Raw genomic sequence first — 18,113 nt, 5'->3', positions numbered from 1 at the left:
TGCTCAATGGTAAATAAATTGAAACACAATATTTATAGTAAAGGAAGCAAGGGTATATTAAGGAACTTTATGTAAGGTTCCCGTGATTGTTTAGGAGAGACTATGTGACAGCAAAGGCATTACAGGCTTTCTTTGGGCTCCTCTGGTTGTGCCTCAGTCTCCTGGGGTGAAGACGTGACCTTGGACCAATGACTTGACATCTCTGAGCCTCACGTTCCTCATCTGGTAAAAATGGTTGTTGTGCAGGTGAGAGAGATGATGCATGTAAAATGCTTGGGTTGATAAATGCTTGCTGTGCTGTTGTTTATATTATTATCATATTACCATGACCTTATGGCTAAGAGCATAGACTCTGGAGCCAGACAGCCTGGGTTTGACTCTCAACTCCATCACTTACTAGCTAGGCGACCTTGGGCAAGGTCTCTTAGCCTCTGTGTGCCTCAGTTTCCTCCTCTGTAAAATGAGGCTAATAGGATTATTGTGAGGGGTAAATGAATTGATGGTTATAAAGCCCTCAGGACAGTGCCTGGCACACAGTAGGTGCTATGTAAGTGTTTGTTCAATAAGCTATAGTTTGTTCCCTTCTGCCCTTAGAGGTCCTTCAGGAGAAAAGTTAGAACACAGCTTCAAAGAGAGACGGACTATTTCCAGACACTAATGTATAAAAGGAATGGATCCCTATAACACCAGTTGTCCTAAGAGGTATTTGCTTCTTAGAAGATTGAAAGGCAAAATACGGTTATAATGATGGAATCTTCGGCAGGTGACTGGCCAGACGTGAGCTATTTGGGGCGCATGGCCCACTTCCCCATGGCTCCCCCCACCATTCCACGGAGCCTGACGGAGAGGACTGGTGGCTTTTCTGGCACGGGCCAGGGGTGGGCCACGGGGAGGAGGAGAGAAGGAGCTCCCGGGATCCCCTCGCCCCTCCCCCCCTTGCCCGGTGAGTAATGACATTCACGGAGAGGGGAGGGCGGGAGCGAAGGAGAGGGGCAGGCTCGCGAGGCCATGTGATGCTGGGCGAGCGAGAGCCGCCGCCGCCGGAGCCTCCTTCTTTCCTCCCTCTGATTCAGGGCTGTCATGGCGACCCCCCACAACCTGACCCCCACCAACTGCAGCTGGTGGCCCATCTCGGCGCTGGAGAGTGATGCGGCCAAGCCGGTGGAGGCCCCTGACGCGCCCGAGGCGGCCAGCCCCGCCCATTGGCCCAAGGAGAGCCTGGTTCTGTACCACTGGACCCAGTCCTTCAGCTCGCAGAAGGTAGAGCCCGGAGGGAGCAGGGGAACCAGAGGCGCCTGGTGCCTAGGAGGCTGGGGGAGGGGATCCAGGACGGCTTGGGGGTCTGAGACCTAGTGAAGACTGAAGGGTACAATCTGGGGTTTCTGGGGCTGAGAGGACAGGGGACGCTGGGCTGTCTCCCAGGAGGTGACTGGCCCTGTCTTGGGCCCCAGCACTGTCCCCAATTCCAGGAACATCCATTCTGCCTCTTTCCCTCCCAGAAAGACCCGGTCTGTTGGAGGGCTGAGAAGAGAGACAAAGGCAAGGGGAAAGGAATGGGCACTGCTGGGAAGGCGGCCAGTTGGAGGGGGCGGCTGCTGCGGGGAGGAAGGAGGAGCGTCCCGGGGTCCAGCCTCCAGCCCCCCCCCGCCCCGCCCCCGGTGGTCTCATCGCAGGCCCTCCCTCGCGCTGCTGTTGCGATAGACAGGCGCTCCAGGTCACAGCTCCTCTGCCCGGCTGGGGGCCTTCCTCTGGCTGGGGCTGGGAGGGTCTCTCCCTAGCTCTCCTCTCATCTGCGCTGATCTTGAGCTGAGAAGGAGGGAGTTAACCCGTCTCCTCCGACCAGCTTGGCTAGGCCCTGTAAGATCTATGTTTTGCCTTTAAAGGCACAGATGGCCCCTCGGCCCCTTCTCAAACCTAGAGGAGCTGGAGAGCAGTTGGGAATCCGGTCTGGTGCTGAGTTATCGGGGTTCCCGCTTCCTGGGGGTGAGGGCCAGGCTCTGCGCCTGTGAGACAGGGGGCTTCTCGCACCCTGGGCGGCTGTCCCGTCTGTGGGGCACGGATTCAGCACCATGGCCAGGGCCCAGCAGTGGGGCCTTTGTTCCATTCACTCATTTTCCAGACGGAGAAACGGATCCATAAAGAGAAAGAGAAAGGGCCTTGAAACCAAAAGACTTGGGTTTGAGTCTTGGTCTAGGCTCAGTTTCATCATCTGGAAAATGGGATGATAATAATAATAATAATGATAATGATAATAATAATAGCTACTTCCAATTCCAACCCCTTCTCAGGGTTGCTGAGAGGGTTGTTGAAGAGGTGGTATAACTTAGTGTTCTAGGCTGGCACTACTCAAACTTCAGCGTACATTAGCATCACTGCATGATCCTGGTTAAACACAGACTGCTGGTTTCTGCCCCAGCTATTCTGCTTCAGCAGGTCTGGAGTGGAGCCAAGATGTACATTTCCAACAAGCTGCCAGGTGATGCTGATGAGGCTCGTCCACCGGTCCCTGTTTGAGTAGCCCCAGTTTAGAGTGTAGACTCTGAGGCCAGACAGTCCCCAGTGGGGGAGCCATCTTCCCCAGTAACTCAGTGTGGAGCTTTGAACACGTCACTTTGCCTCTCCAAAGCCTCAGTGTTATAATCTGTAAAATGGAGCTGATGGCAGCATCTTCCTCACAGGGCCCCCATGAGAGTGAAATGAGATGAAGCACAAAATGTGTTGATGGCAGCGCCTGGCACGGGGTCCAGGCTCTGATAATAATAGGTGTTATGATGTCACTACAGTGGTAGGTAAAGGAGGAGTTGGGTTAATAAAGGTCACACTGGGATTCATCCATAAATTCTACACATGCATGCTGAGCGCCTACTGTTTGCCAGGCTCTGTGCAAGTTGCTGGGGGTTTGGAGATGAATAAGACTAGATTCCAGAATCTCCTCCCACTCAGAACCTCAGGAGCCAGGCCCCAGTGGCCGGGTCTGGACAGGGGGCAGGAGGATGGCACCTCCCATCACCATCCCCTGAGGGGGCCTCCTGCTCTTCCCCCCATGGAACATTGCTTATTCAGCCCACACTCAGGCCTAAGGTGTCCCCTCAGTCAGGGATGGGACTACCCACTGGGAACCCATGTGACAAAGCCTCTGACCAAGCCAGCCTGAGCATCCTCCTGCCTCCCCTGTCAGGGCCTTCTCCCTGCCCAGGGGCCCAAGGTGAGTTCTAGAGGCAGTGTAGCCTGGTGGAAAGGGCACGGGCTTTGCCCTCAGATGGTCCTGGGTTCCAGTCTCATTTTGAGTGCTTACTGGCTGTGTGACCTTGGACAAGTCACTTCACCTCTCTGTGCCTCAATATCCTCATCTGGAAAAAGGGAGTTTTGCATCCTACCCTGCAGAATTCCTGGGGGATTGAGAGGCCATGGACATATGCTAAGTGTCTGGCACACAGTAGGAGCTTAGCAGGTGAGTTTCCTTCCTTCTCTTAGGTCCTGAAGGGCCTTGCCTGCATGCAGGGATCAGTTCTCCTTTGTGGAACATCTGAGAAGCCTGTCCTTAATGCCATATGAACTATTAAGAGAAGAAAATAGCATCCCTGGGAGTGGTGGTGGCTCCATGGAGCATCTGGGGACCATTGCAGAGCCAAAGGGCAGCAGGACAGTGAGGGCTCCAGAGCCCAGACTCTGGGGCCAGAGTGCTGAGGGTTCAATCTCAGGTCCACCGCTGACCAGTTGGGTAGTCCTGGGCAGGCTGTTAACCTCCATGCCTCAGTTACCACATCTGTAAATTGAGAACAATAATAGCAGCTCCCGGAGAGGGTGGTTGTGAGGACTCAGTGAGTGTATCCATATAAACCACGTGGAGCTGTGCCTGGCACACAGGAGGTGCCCAGGAACTGCATTTACATTTCCCAGACACGGGGTCAAACCCCAGCTCTGCCCCTTCCCAGCCCTTGACTCGTGCAAGTGTCTCCACCTCTCTGCGTCTCAGCTTCCTCGTCTGTGTAGGAGTAAGAGCAGTACCTGCCTCAGTGGGCTGTTAGGAGTGAGTGATATCATGCACGGCCACACGCTTAGCACAAGGCCTTTAAAAACTGCACACTGAGTAAATTTCAGGCACCATCATAGGTGGTTGTTCGGGGCCACGGAGATCAGAGGAGGCTCTGAATGCATGGTGTAGATGTTCGCGTGCTTCTGAGGCTGTTCCTGCCCCCAGCCTTCTTCTTTGAGGGGATGAAGTTGGGAGGGGCTAAAAGTGCGGGGAGTCAAGATGCCAGCATTCTAGTGCTGACACTCCCTCAGGTAAGTCCTGAGTCCTCAGTTTCCTCAACAGGAAAATGGACTAGATGTTTGATACAACCTGCCTCCCTCCATCCCTGGGCAGGAAGAACTGCCCTACCTCTGTGAGCCCCCAGCCCTTTGAGCATCCTTCTGTCCTCACGCCACCCAGTTTTTTAAAAACCAAGATTGCTACTTACTAGCTGTGTGACTTTGGGCAAGTTGCTTATTGTCTCTGTGCCTGTTTCCTCTTTTGTAAAATGAGTGTGATTCCAGCACCTACCTCATTAGGTTTCAGTAAAGATGAAATGAGTCAATACATGTAAAGGTCTTAGCACGATGCCTGGCACACAGGAAGTGCTATATAAGAGTCAGCTGTTATTACTGTTATTTCCACCAGGGTGTCTCTGAGGCCCGCCCCTGGCCCCCTGCAGCAAGCCTGGCTCAAGATTCCCTCACCCCATCCTCTCAGGGTCTGCCCTTGTCTTGGATGTACCTGTGGGGAGCCCCTGGCCCAGCCTTCCGCCCCCAGGAGTAAGAGGCCCAGGTCCAGGTCCTGTCAGGGGACAGTCCTGACGCCCGAGACCGAAAAGGTCTCCCCGAGGCCCCCTCCCAGATGAGGCAGGAGGGAAGTGGACGACCTCTACCTCCCACCCTGGCCTTGCCTCTCAAGCCCTTGGGCACTGACCCCTCAGCCCTGTCCACGCTGCATTTGACCCACCACCACCTCCAGGAGGCCCACAGGTGAGAACTGCAGATCTCACCTTTCTTCTGCTCAGAAGCTTGCACTGGCTCCCCAGTTCCCTCCAGGAAAAAGCCAGAGTCCTCATAACGGCCTCGGGCCCTGCCACAGGGTCCTAACCCTGCTTGGGTCGTGGACCCCTCATCAGCGCGGGGAAGCCTTTGGATCTTTCTCAGAATAATGCTTTTAATTGAATAAAATGAAATACATAGGGTTATTAGATTAGAAGGGAAACAAATCATAGTGAAGTACCGCTATTGACATATTTTTAAAACAAACTCGTTATATAATAATATATGTTTCTGTATTAACCCATTACATAACCGATCCCGGGGCAGGACGGATAGCTGCTGTGATGCTGAGTCGTGATGTGTGTAACCACAACAACCATGGAGTGATGACAATATCTGATTTCTAGTGGTGACAACATTACAGGCACTGCTGACACGACCATGCTTTGTCGCCTACACTCATAATTGAAGAAAATGCTAGATGTCAGTTTGAGATGACTGAACATAAACATGTAATTTTCTCATCCTAGTTCAAGGACTCCCTGAGTTTATTCGCAGATCCCTGGGGCTAGAGGCTCCATTAAAAGCCCCTGTGCATGATCCCTTCTAACCGCCTCTCCTCTCATCTTCTCCGTCCACCCTGCTCCAGCCACACTGGCCTCCTCACACATGGCCTTTTCAAACATGTCAGACATGCTCCTGCCCCAGGGCCTTTGCACTGGCTGTCCCCTCTACTGGAAACTCACTTCTCCAGATCCCTATGTGGACCACTCCCTCACTTCGCTCAAGCCTTTGCTCTAATGTCACCTTCTTAGAGAGGCCTGCCCCAATGGACCACCATATTTAAAATTGTCACCCATCTCCCTGATCCTCTGACATCCTCAGACCCCCTTACTCTGTTCTATTTTTTCTTTTTTCTGATGAACTCACCATCTTTGGACATGTCATTTTAACTCATCATCTGTCTGCCCCCGCTAGAATGTCAGCTGCCTGGGGGCAGGGGTCTTTGTTTCGTTCACTTCTGAGTCTCCCACACTTAGAACAAGGCTGGCACAGAGGAGACACTTGATAAATAAGTGTTGAAAAGGGGTGAATTTGTAAGCCATAAGTTGTTACATAAAAATGGTCTCTGATTCTGTAAATCTGAAACTGCTGTAAGATATAAAGTTTATTAATTAAATAATAAGGTATTTGAGATAAATAAACTGAGGCTCAGAGACTCTAAGTGTCTTTTACAAAGACACACAGCAACTAAATGGCTGGGCAGAGATGCCAACCCAGCCCATCACAGTTACCTCATAAACAAGGGCCTGGGTGAGGAGGGGCAGTGCCTATGACAATGCAGCACCAGTGGGCAAATTTCAGGCACCTGCAGGGAAGAGAGTTTGTCCAGAGATGGCTGATGTCTGGTCACCCTGAGTGGTGACCACCTAAGCCTAGTCCAGCTCCAGGAGGCCGAGATGGCAGATGGCCTTGGTGGCTGCAGGCCCTTCCCCTGGCCTGGCTTCCTCCTGCACCCCCGCCCCCGCAGGATAGCACATGGCTCGGGCCTGCAGCTCAGCTAAAGGAGAGCGTCTCCTTGGCCGCCTGCCGGCATGACCCCGGGGCAGCTCCAGGCAGGACGGGTATGCCTCTAAAGAGAGTCCCCTCTCCAGGCAGCAGCCCCACCTGGCACCCTCACTGGAGCCCCAGGGCCGGGCCCGGGAGTGGTTCCTGGGGGCAAGTGCCCTGCCAGGATGGAAGGCCAAGTGTCCGCACCTGCCAAGGGCAAAGGGCTGGTTTGGGTGTCTGTTTCCATCCACTCCGAGGCCCCGGCTTGGCCCAGAGGCTGGTCAGCGGGTGCAGCCTGGTCTCTGAGGCCGGAGGATGTCGGGACGGGCAGGACGGGAACGGGGCGGTTCCGCTGCAGCCGAGCTCCAGCCTCGACTGCTCTGGGCTCCTCCGGGGATGGGCACACCCATGAGGATGCTCAAATATGCACTTACACGTGCTCTCGCTCACGCCCACTCACACCTACACATATGCACACGGGCACACACTCACACTCACACCTACACTAATGCACATGCACTCACACACTGCTTGAAAACTCACATGTATTTGTACACTCCTCCATACACACCCCCACTTGGGCACACATATGCACACACACACAGACATTTGCTCACTCACACTCATGCACACACACACTCACACACTCACACACCAGACCCAACAGGTGCCACCCCCGGTGTGCTCTTGGCTACAGTTCCTCCCCTCTCTCATACAGAGCCCGCAGTTCCCATCCTGCGGGGCCCGCCCTGTCCCCCGTGTGGTCGGAATGTGTGTCAGCTCACAGCAGGGCTACGGGGCGCTCCGCGAACACGGAGTCCAGCCCCTCGTTTTATGAGTGAGAAAAAGAGGCTCAGGAAGGGCCGGTGACAGTTCTAAGGTCACACAGCACTGCTGTGGCAGAGCCAGGGTGAGGACCCGAGTCCCTGCCTCCCAGTCCTGCCCGCAGGACAGTTCCATTAGCTTTAGGCTGATGGAGCAAATGAATCTGAGAATGAGTGTTGGGGGTTCAGAGCTTAATTACCTCTCCCTCAGCACAGCCCACCAAACAGATGGGGTGTTCCTGTTAGCTGTGAGGGGAGGGCATGAAGTACTCTAGGACATCAACCAGGAGAGCAGGGCAGTCTGTGTGTGTGTGTGTGTGTGTGTGTGTGTGTGTGTGTGCATGTGTGTGTGAGAACAGTGGTGTTAGAACCGATGTGTTAACTTCCTGAGCTGGGACTTGATCCACGTCATCCCATCTCAACCTCGAGCTAGCCTTGAATGAGCAGATTACATTCCTCATTTCACAGAAACTAGGGCTCAGAGAGGTCAAGTGATTTGCCCCAAGTCACACAGCAAATAAGCAGCAGAGCCAGGCTTCAAGTCCAGGTCTGTCTGCCTCCAAAACCTAGTCTAATGCAAGTAGCTAAGATACATTACCCCTACCGTGTGCCAGGCACCATTCCCCAGGGACTGGTGTATGTAATCCTCACCATAGCCCTCCGAGGGAATTGCTAGCGGGACTCCCATTGGACGGGTGAGGAAACTGAGGCACACAGATGTAAAGCTACTTGTAAAGCCAAGTCACCCAGCAAGTGAGCCCTGGAGCTGGGATGTGAGCTGACATAGTCGGCACCCAGTCCCAGGCTCTGACCATGACCCCGTGCTGCCCTTCTGACACCATGCTGGCACCCAGGAGGGAGGCCCGGGATGCCCAGGCTCAGGAGCCGCCGCCCGGGTGTGTGGGGACACTGACGCTCAAGGAGAGCAGACTTGCCTCTCTCGGGGACACCCTCCCTTCCCCTGAACTGCGGCCGTAAGTGGGGAGGAGTGGAGTCGTTTGCCATCCTTTCGCTTGGGGACCTTGGACAGCCTTCTTTCTGCATCTCAGTCCACAGGCAGGGACAGTGGGACTAAGCGATCTCTAACTATCTTCCAGCTCAGAAGTGTTGGGCCGGGTCAGGAGCGTGCCCCAGCCTCAAGGCTCTCCATTAGCTTCTACCAGCTCAAATGTTTGTCTGGGACCCCCCTAGAGACATAGGGAGAGATTAAGGAGGAGACAGACCCAGGACTCCCTGGAAGGAGCGCCCAGGGCAGAGACCATGGGTCTGGGAGTCAGAAATCATTGCTTCTGGTTTTAGGTCTGCTGCTAAATTGCTGTGTGACTTTGGGTAAGTAACTTGCCCTCTCTGGGCTTTAGTTTTCTCATCAAGAAAAACAAGGAGATAGTCCCAGCTCTGCCCTCCTCTGGGAGGCTATTGTGAGCATCCAACAACCAGACGGGAAGGTGTTTGGAGACAATAAAGAACTCAACTGATATGGGCAAATTATTTTTTCACCTCAATTTGTTTCTCAAATACTTTGAGAAATTTAGCTATTGATTATGATGATGATAAGAATTTCTGCAAATTTCCTGGCCAGATCCACCCCTGGAGGCCAGGCTGCGAGTCCAATCATGATCACGATAATCATGAACTGAGTGCCATCTAGGGATGGCAGACACTGGGTTGGTACTATTAATACTTCCATTTTGCAAATAAGGAAACTGAAGCTCAGAAAGTTTAAAGAATCTGCCCAAACTCACCCCGCAGAGCCAGGAATCCTATCCCAGGTATGTCCCACTGTGAAACCCAGCCCATAACCACCAGGCAGCACTGCCCCTTGTCCCCAGAGCAGGGCTGTGTTCCTCCCACCACCAGGCCCCAGGCCCCTGGGAGATATGCACCCCCTCCCAGGTGCCCGAGAATGGGCTGGAAGCAACAGTGTCCCCTCCTGTGTGTGACCTCTGACCTCCCTCCCCGCACGCCCCGCCCCACCCGGGCATAGTGTCCCCGTGTGTCCGCCCGCCTTCCCCGCTCTGACCCTGGCGCCTGCAGGTGCGGCTGGTGATCGCCGAGAAGGGCCTGGCGTGCGAGGAGCGGGACGTGAGCCTGCCGCAGAGCGAGCACAAGGAGCCGTGGTTCATGCGGCTCAACCTGGGCGAGGAGGTGCCCGTCATCATCCACCGCGACAACATCATCAGCGACTACGACCAGATCATCGACTACGTGGAGCGCACCTTCACCGGGGGTACAGCTGCCGCCCCCACCCCCCCCAGGGCCCCACAGGCCCAGACAGGCCGGACCTCGGGAAGCCTGGGGAAACCCACTGGGGCCATGGGCGGGGCCCAGTCTACCTCAAAAGGAACCACGGGGCTCCAGGCAGGGCTCAGGTGCCCCGGGAACCACGGAGCCACAGGCATGGCCACAGATCCCCCGGAACCCCACAGACCTCCTCCCCAGTACTGCAGGGACAGGGCATGGCCCAGCCACCCCCTAGGAGCACTGGGGCTCTAGCCTCCTTCCCCGGGAACTCTGGAGCCACAGCCACAAGCACAGACCCTAGGGAGCCCCTCAGGCGTGAGCCAGACCCAGACCCCCTCTACATCCCCACAGACAGGGGCCAGATCTCCCAGAGATGGCAGGGCCCAGCCTCCTGAAACCCTGCAAGCATAGTTGGGACCACAGACTCCCCAGGAACCCTGCAGACATGGGCCCAGATACCCTAGGCCATTGCAGACATGAGCAGGGCCCAGACGCCCCAGAACCCCACAGCCCCGTGTCCTCTCCCTCCCTCCCTGCAGCCTTGCTCAGGTCCAGGAGCTCACTGCCCATGGCAGAGGCTGCGAACAGCGGCTGCGAGGGCATCAGGGCCCAGACATGGGCTGTTTAACAGAAATATGAATTAGTTGCCAACATTTAAAAACCAAGGAGTTTAGTTGGTTTCCAGCTTCTCTTGAAGTCTGCCAACACCGGGCCCAGACCCCCACCTGGCAAGAGGCCTGTGGGGTGAGGAGCTGCCCCTCGGGGGACAGCTGGCAGGGCTCCAGTGAGGAGAGGTGGGCGGGCAGGACCACTAGGAACCCCGGTCAGCCGGATGGGGACTTTATCTCAAGAGTCCAGGGAGGGAGGGGTCAAGACCTCTGGGTCACAACATTTCGGGGTTCCAGGATGCTGGGGTTGGGGTGGGGTGCCAGAGGCTGGCCTCTGAATCAGGCAGTGGGCGGCCGAGGCTGAGCCCGCGACCCCAGCCCAGCCCCGGCCTGCCCTACAGAGCATGTGGTGGCCTTGATGCCTGAGGTGGGCAGCCCACAGCACGCGCGGGTGCTGCAGTACCGCGAGCTGCTGGACGCACTGCCCATGGACGCCTACACGCACGGCTGCATCCTGCACCCCGAGCTCACCACCGACTCCATGATCCCCAAGTACGCCACCGCCGAGATCCGCAGTGAGTGCCGGGCCGGCGCGCGAGCCCCTCGCAAACCCCCTTCTTCGCCCACATCCTCCCTTTCAAAGGGAGCCCTCCCTCCTCCTCTTCCTCCCACTCGTGGGTCTCTTGTTCTCCCTCTTCCTCTTATCCCTCCTTCTCTCCCTCTTCCCCTCTCCGCCTCTCTCTCTATCCCCTTCTGCCTCTGTTTAATCTCTCTGCCTCTGTTTAATCTCTCTGGGTGCCTCTTGCTCTATCTTCCTCTCTCTCTTTGTGCTTCTCTCTCTCTCTCTGCCTCCTGCTTGCTTTCTCTCCAGCTCTCTCTGGCCTTCCGTCTCATTCACCCTGTCTTGAACTGACTATGTCTCTCTCCCTCTGGCAGTCTCTCTCTCATTGCCTCTCCTGCCCCCTACTCTTGTCCTGCCATCCCATACAGAGGCTTGGCTTGTCCATGGGAAGCTGGGCACCTCCTCACAGCAGTCCCAGCCCCAGACGCCTGGGGTCAGGGCCCAGGGTGGTCAGGGCGGTGGTTGGCAGTCCAGGGCACTGAGTGACATCAGGGATGGTGTCACCAAGGAAGGCTGCCCAGAGATGGCAAGGCCCCCCGTGGGGTCTCTGATTTCTGATTCAAGCATCACTCATGTACTGTCCTAACTGCCAGCTTGGACGTGCCCACAGCCTAGTTCATCCTTTTGTTTCCAGCACCCAGTAAATGGGGGTTGGATTAAATCAGATTATCCATCAACAACTGTTAAGAGACTCTGGTCCAGGCTGTGTGCAGACACCATGGGGTCCTTTAGACAGACGAAGTGTGACGATACTAAGTAGATAATAGATGCTCAGAAAATGGTCACTTCCTCCCTCTCAAAGGAATGAGGCTGAGGTTCGAAGGTGGGAGGGGGCAGGCTGTGGGGCTCCATCTCGCCCTGTTACAGTGTCCTTCAACAAGACTCAGGATTTGTCTATGTTGTCCTGTCCCCATTCAGTCAACAATATTTATGAGGTCTCCTACAACCCAGGCCCTGGGCAGGGGGCTGGGGACAGATGGGGACAGTCACAGCTTCTACCGTCTAGGGTCACAGTTCTGTGGAAGCAGAAAGACAAGTGACCGACCATGTAATTACAGTGCGGGACTAAGTCAATCTGAGCCACCTCTCAGGAGGGCAGTCCGGCTCTCTAAATCAAACAGAAAAAGGCCCGCACCTCGGAGATTACCCTGCAGTTACGTGTGGATGTGTGCACCGAGAAGTATGTACAAGGATATTCATGGCAGCAGAGGTGGGAATAGGCAGAGGCTGGAAATAACCCAGCTGTCCATGAGCTGGGAACTGGATAAACAAATTCTAGTATTTCCATACAATGGAATACTGTGCAGCTGTTAAAAGAAGTAAGCATATGGAATGCTCTCTAAGATATATTAGTAAGTAAGAATAAGGTGCAGGGCAAAAAAAAGCGTCTCGTATACTATCAGTAATATATTTTAAGCGGGGCTAAGTGGGTGCTTGCAAATGCAAATAGTATTTCTGGAAGGATGCATGAGAAGCTGCCAGTAGTGCTTGCTTTTGGGGAGCAGAACTAAGGGGCTGCAGATTAAGAGGAGAGAGGTTTACTTTTCACTCCACATTCTTTAATATTGCTTGAATTTTTAAACATGTATGTATAACCTGTTCAAAACCAGATTGATTGAAATTTTTTTGTTTAGATATAATTGACATATAACATTATATGAGTTTTATGTGTACAACATAATGACTCGATATTTGTATATAAAAATTTTTAACCTAGTACCAGTGTTATGATAAGAGGAGCATGGAGGCTGTGGGGCCACAGAAGATGCCCGTCCCAGCCCCTGGGGTGGTGGAAGGCTTCTGAAATGCAGCAGCATCCAAGGATGACCAAGAGTTAGAGGGAGGAGAGGGAGAATGCTTTCGGGTTCAGGGGTGGGAGAGGGCATGCTATGTTCCGGGAACCAAAAGAAGTTCAGTGTGGTTGAAGTGTAGCCCAAGGGGGAAGAGTGAGTCTGGGGAGCAGGTCTGGGAGAGCTGGAATTCTTTCCAAAGAGCAGTGGAGAAACAGTGATGGGAAGCGACACAATCAGGTCTGCGTTTTGCAAAGATCACTCAACAGAGAGAAGGGGCAGGCAGTCAGGATGTCCTGGCTTCATCTAGGTGAGCAATGATGGTGGCCCGGACTAGGTGGAGGCAGTCCCTAAGTGATTCTGGGGGCTGGAGGTGCTCGCCCATCCTGTCCTGCGCCACGTGAAAGTATAGAGAAGGCAGTCGGGTCCAGAGCCAGCCCAGCCTGCTCCCTCCTCTGAGGATGCAGAGAGGATCTCAGGGCTCCAGTCCAGCTGGGGAGGGGAGGTAGGGACCACACAGGACGCAGACAGCATCCTGCAGTGACCCCCAATCAGGCCAAGGTCTTTCCCTGGCCTAGTCTGCCCTCCTGGAGTCTAAAGAGAGCCACATGAGCGGCCCCAGTGACTGGCAAGAGAGAAGATGCTGTATTTGACCTTCACACTCATAAAACATCAATGAGACTTAATATAGCCCTGAGCTGAAAGATCTGGGAGTGTGTTTACCAGGGTTTATATCTGGCCAAGAAATGGGGTGGTGACTAGTGAAAACTCAGAGGGCAGAAGCTGAACAATTGCAGTCACTCATTCACTCACTCATTTCATTCATTCATTCATTCAGCACTCACTGAGCTCCTGTTCTGTGCCAGGCCTGTACAGTCACGTACCACATAATGACGTTCCGGTCAATGACGGACCACATATACAATGGTGGTCCTGTAAGATTAGTACCGTATAGCCTAGATGTATAGTAGGCTCTACTATCTAGTTTGTGTAAGTACATTCTATGACGTTTGCACAATGACGAAATCGCCTAGTGATGCATTTCTCAGAACGTATCCCCGTTGTCAAGTGATGCGTGACCGTACTGGGTTTTAAGGGAGCAGAGATGAATCTGACATAGCCACTGCTCTCCAGAAGCTCAAATTCTAATGTGAGACATATATATCCAGAGATAAGTACATTAACATCAAAATCTCCATGTACACCGGTACAGGGTGTGCACTGCACAAGTCCACTGGGCTCTTTTCACATAGACTGCAATGTGAATGGAGTTGTGCAGTGGCAGCTTGATTAGTGTGTTTGCATTCCCTGGCAGAAATCTGTAGAGTGTACACTGGAGGACAAAGGCACTGAGTGGTCAGACCTCCTAGAGGATCAGGAAGGGCTTCATAGAGGAGGTGATCTTGAGCTGGGTCTGGAAGGAGATTTTTTAGGAATACAGGAGAAGGCTATTCTAGGAGGAAGAAGGAGTGGGAGCAAAGGCCTGGAAACTTGGAATGGTCTAGCACATTCAGGGAATGTCAAGCATTTGGAGTGGCTGTAATGTTACCACCTGGGGAGAGGGACAGTTGGGGGAACTCAATGAAAGATGAGGTCAGTGAGGGGAGAGGATGGATCCTGCTGGGTATCTGAGGGCAGTGAGGAGCCAGGGATGGGTTTTAGGCAGGGGGTGGCATGGTCAAGTGTGCATTTGAGGAAGATCTCTCTGGCAGAAGTAGAGAGAAGGGCTTGGAGGGGAGAGAATGCAGGTGACAGAGGGTGAGTCAAAATCCTCCAGGCAAGAGATTAACAGGGACAGTCAGAGGGTTGAAAGGGAGAAGTTAAATATGAGAAAGATTAAGGAGGAAGAATTGACAGGACCTAGGACTATCTTGTTTGGGGAGGAGGGAGAAGGAGGAGTTGAGGACAACCCCCAGGCCTCTGACTTGGCCTAGTGTTGGAGAGGGTGCTGCAGTTTGGGGAGAATGCGGGGGCAGAGCAGGTGGAGCAGGGAAGATGATGAGGTCGGTCAGGCCAGGATGTGTTCAAGGAGCCTAAGGAATGTCCAAGTGGAGTTGGGGCCTGGGGAGAGGGCAGGGCAGGATTGGGGCACCACCACACACTTGACCCACCATGTCCCAGACTTACTGGCCAAAAATTCCAGAGAAATCCCACCCCAATGAGAGAAAAGATCCCAGGATCTTATCTCACTTAATATTTCTACCTCCTCTTGTAAAACCCACAGCTTATAGTTAGGCTTTCAAAGTCAGAGATTTTCAAAGTTAGATTATAGGACAATTCCTCTCTCCCATTAAGAATAATTCTCAAGGTGCTGCCATGAATTCCATTATTGACCCACCTCTGTCCCCCTTGCCTTTTTGGAATCGAGACCAGTTTTCCCAGGAGAGATGGGTCATCAAGTCCTTAAATCTTCAGGGAAGTTGCCTCACCAGAAGTGGAAGTTTCAAGACACCAAACGTCTCCTACAGTTTTTCTTGCATTAAACAAGCTTTTCCTTGTGGGTACAGTGAATGAGCACTAGACCAAGAATCAGAGAGAGCCAGGTTCGAAAGCTGCGTGTCATTTACGAGTGTGGAACATTACTTAGCCTCTCTGAACCCATTTCCTCACTACAGAGTGGGGCTGGGGAAGACACTCGCTGATGTAGTTTGTCCAAGTTTAGACTTGTATCCATTTCTGCCAAATCCTACTCATCCCCAAGAGTAGAGTGTCCTCCTCAGTGAGCTTTCTTGATACCTGTGCCCCAGGCAGGTACCCCTCTGGGTCCCACAGCGTTCTCTGCACTCTTCATTACAGATTGGTCTGCTGTGTCATAGAGATGTCTTTATGTGTCTGTCTACCCCACTAGCCTGAGCCGAGGGCAGGCTGGCATCTCATCTGTCAGTTGTGCACACAGCCTGTTGTGCCTACTAAATGTTGGCTCTCAATATTGTAACTTCCTGGACCAGTGTTTGGGTGGGACCTACTCCAAGTTTGTGGGGGAAGGCATGGAGGTGACACTGGGTATCAGAAGAATGAGACCTTCCCTACTCTCTCCCCAGGACATTTAGCCAATGCCACCACGGACCTCATGAAATTGGACCACGAAGAGGAGCCCCAGCTCTCCGAGCCCTACCTTTCCAAACAGAAGAAGCTCATGGTGAGTGCCCCAGGCCTCCCCTCCCTGTTCTCCACTGTCTCTTCCATGGAAGAGGACAATTGGGAGAAGCTGGTTCTAAGTGGAGGATCAGCTGATGATATGAAATGGAAACACCACTGGCTTGCTTTTCCAATCCTGTCTCCTCTGTGGTTTACTAGCTATTTGACCTTGGGCAAGCCACTGTACCCCTGGAGCCTCTGTTTTCTCCTATCTTATGTTGTGACCCTAAAAGCAGAGCACTGGACAGGGTTCTTGTTGAAGTGTGGTGTTGAGGGAGTGCTCTGAGGAGAACCCAGTAAGGACAGGAGTGATGGGAAAGAGGAGGGGGCCCAGTTCACCTGATCCCACAGGGAGCTCTGGAGCATAAGTGGTACCACAAAGGTGACCCACCTTGAGGTAAGGGGCCAGCACTTTATATACCCCATATCAGTCGGTCATTGACTAAAGATTGCCTGGCGGGCGGCTGAGGGGTGAGGGATAACCTTGCAAGCATTTCCGGGCAGCTCGTCATTGGCCAAGAGCAATTCTCTGGAGAAGGGGCAGCTATGAGCCCCGATCAACCAACCTCACAGCATCTGGTGTGTGAGTGTGCCAGCCCGATGAAAGCGATCTGGCCAGGACAGCCAAGCTCACAGGACAGTGAGCACCAGACGAGGGTGCTTTGTAATGGTGAGGGAACCTTTACGCTTGAGGGGATATTTGGAGGCTGGGCTTGACAAAGGGGGTTTGGGCCAAGCTCCTTCCATCCCTGGTCATCCCTGGTCATCCCAGCTCTACTGAAGCCAACTCAGCTTCTCTGCCTCCTGCCTGTCCTGCCCCCAGGCCAAGATCCTGGAGCATGATGATGTGAGCTACCTGAAGAAGATCCTCGGGGAGCTGGCCATGGTGCTGGACCAGATTGAGGCTGAGCTGGAGAAGAGAAAGCTCGAGAACCAGGGTGGGTGCCGGCCCTGGGGTAGGTGGGTGCTGGAGCCCAAAGATCTCAGAGGACCTCCCAGGAGGTTAGGATCATGGGCTATGGCGTCAGGCCTTGCTTGGCCACTTACTAGTTGAGTGACCATGGGTCAAGTACTTCACCTCCCTGGACCTCAGCTTCCCATCTATAAAATGGGGATAATAAGATCTACCACAGAGAGATGTTGAGACACTGCATGAAATAATACCTGTAGAGTGCTTAGATCAGTGCTTAGCACACAGTAGGTGTTTAATAAAGTTGGTGAAGCTGATGGTGGTGGTGGTGGTGATGACCACTACACCACACCATCTCACCTTCCCCTGCTCAACGATGTATCATGGCTCCTTCGTTCTGCAGTCAGACATCCACGCTCCCTTAGACTCTCTGACCTTGACTCTGCCTGTGCTCATGCAGCTCTCTTCTCTGGGCCCTGGGCATGCCAGCTTCATTCCCACCTCCACACATTTGCTCCTGCAGCTCTTCCAGCCTGCGGCACCCTCTCCACGCCACTCTTCTCCTTTTTCCTTTTACACCCCACCTTTGCCACCACCCTTCTTCAGATTTCATTCTGGACCTTCCCATCTTGCTCTGTTTTAGGTGGTCTGTTAGTCTTGTCTCTTCAACAATGCAAATGCATGGAGCCTCTGCAACATGCACTGCTCCACTCACAGCTTCACACACACACACCTGCCTCTCTGTATATGGGAAGGTGGGAGCGCGGTGTTCTAAAAGATGGGTTTAGAGTCAGACAGATCTGAGTCAGAGTTCCAGCTTTGTTGCCTGTGCAACAAGTTGCTTGACAAGTTGCTTTCTCTATTGAGGCCTCAGTTTCCTCATCTGTAAAATGGGAGGGTAATAATACAACTTAAAACCTTAACCTCATCTTGTTGGACTCTTGTAAAAATTAAAGGCACTCAGCACATTGCCTGGAACATACTAGTTTAATACATCTGACAGCTAAAGGCACACATTCTCCAGATGAGGAAATGGAGGCTCAGAGAGATGAAGTGACATGCTCAAGGTCACGCAGCTCATAAGTAGCAAAGTTAGGGCAAGAACAAGTTCCCCCTTGATGGGTCCAGTGTTCTTCCAGGCTCTCACAACTGAGGCCTCCAGCAGAAAGCACACACAGATACCTCAAGTCCTGAACAGGGACGTTGTCATGTGTACTGAAGCCTGCTGCCTTAAATCTTTTCTGGAAAAAAAGCGTGGTATGGTTAAGTGAGTAGAAATAATACATACCTCAAGGAGGCACTTTCTCCTTTCTGTCAGAGAGGGTGCTTATTAGGGGAGCCATTACAGAAGATGGCCCAGGGCCAAAAGGCACGGTGGTTCCAAGACTGGCCTTTGGGGACAGACAGAGTCCC

General features: G+C 53.3%; 1 protein-coding gene across 1 annotated transcript in view; it reads left to right on the top strand.

Moving 5' to 3' along the window:
- Positions 1-1,043: 1,043 nt before the first annotated feature.
- Positions 1,044-18,113, top strand: part of GDAP1L1 (ganglioside induced differentiation associated protein 1 like 1) — a 28,184-nt gene continuing 11,114 nt past the window's right edge. The window contains exons 1-5 of the mRNA XM_058562660.1: positions 1,044-1,260; positions 9,426-9,618; positions 10,642-10,815; positions 15,694-15,791; positions 16,614-16,728. Coding sequence (XP_058418643.1) covers positions 1,081-1,260; positions 9,426-9,618; positions 10,642-10,815; positions 15,694-15,791; positions 16,614-16,728 — 760 coding nt within the window. The 5' untranslated portion in view covers positions 1,044-1,080. The remainder of the gene's footprint in view (positions 1,261-9,425; positions 9,619-10,641; positions 10,816-15,693; positions 15,792-16,613; positions 16,729-18,113) is intronic.

This window comes from Diceros bicornis, chromosome 19, assembly GCF_020826845.1.
Source record: "Diceros bicornis minor isolate mBicDic1 chromosome 19, mDicBic1.mat.cur, whole genome shotgun sequence".
NCBI lineage: Eukaryota > Metazoa > Chordata > Mammalia > Perissodactyla > Rhinocerotidae > Diceros > Diceros bicornis.
The sequence above is the reverse complement of the archived record's forward strand: the minus strand, read 5'-3'. Positions and strand labels throughout refer to the sequence as shown.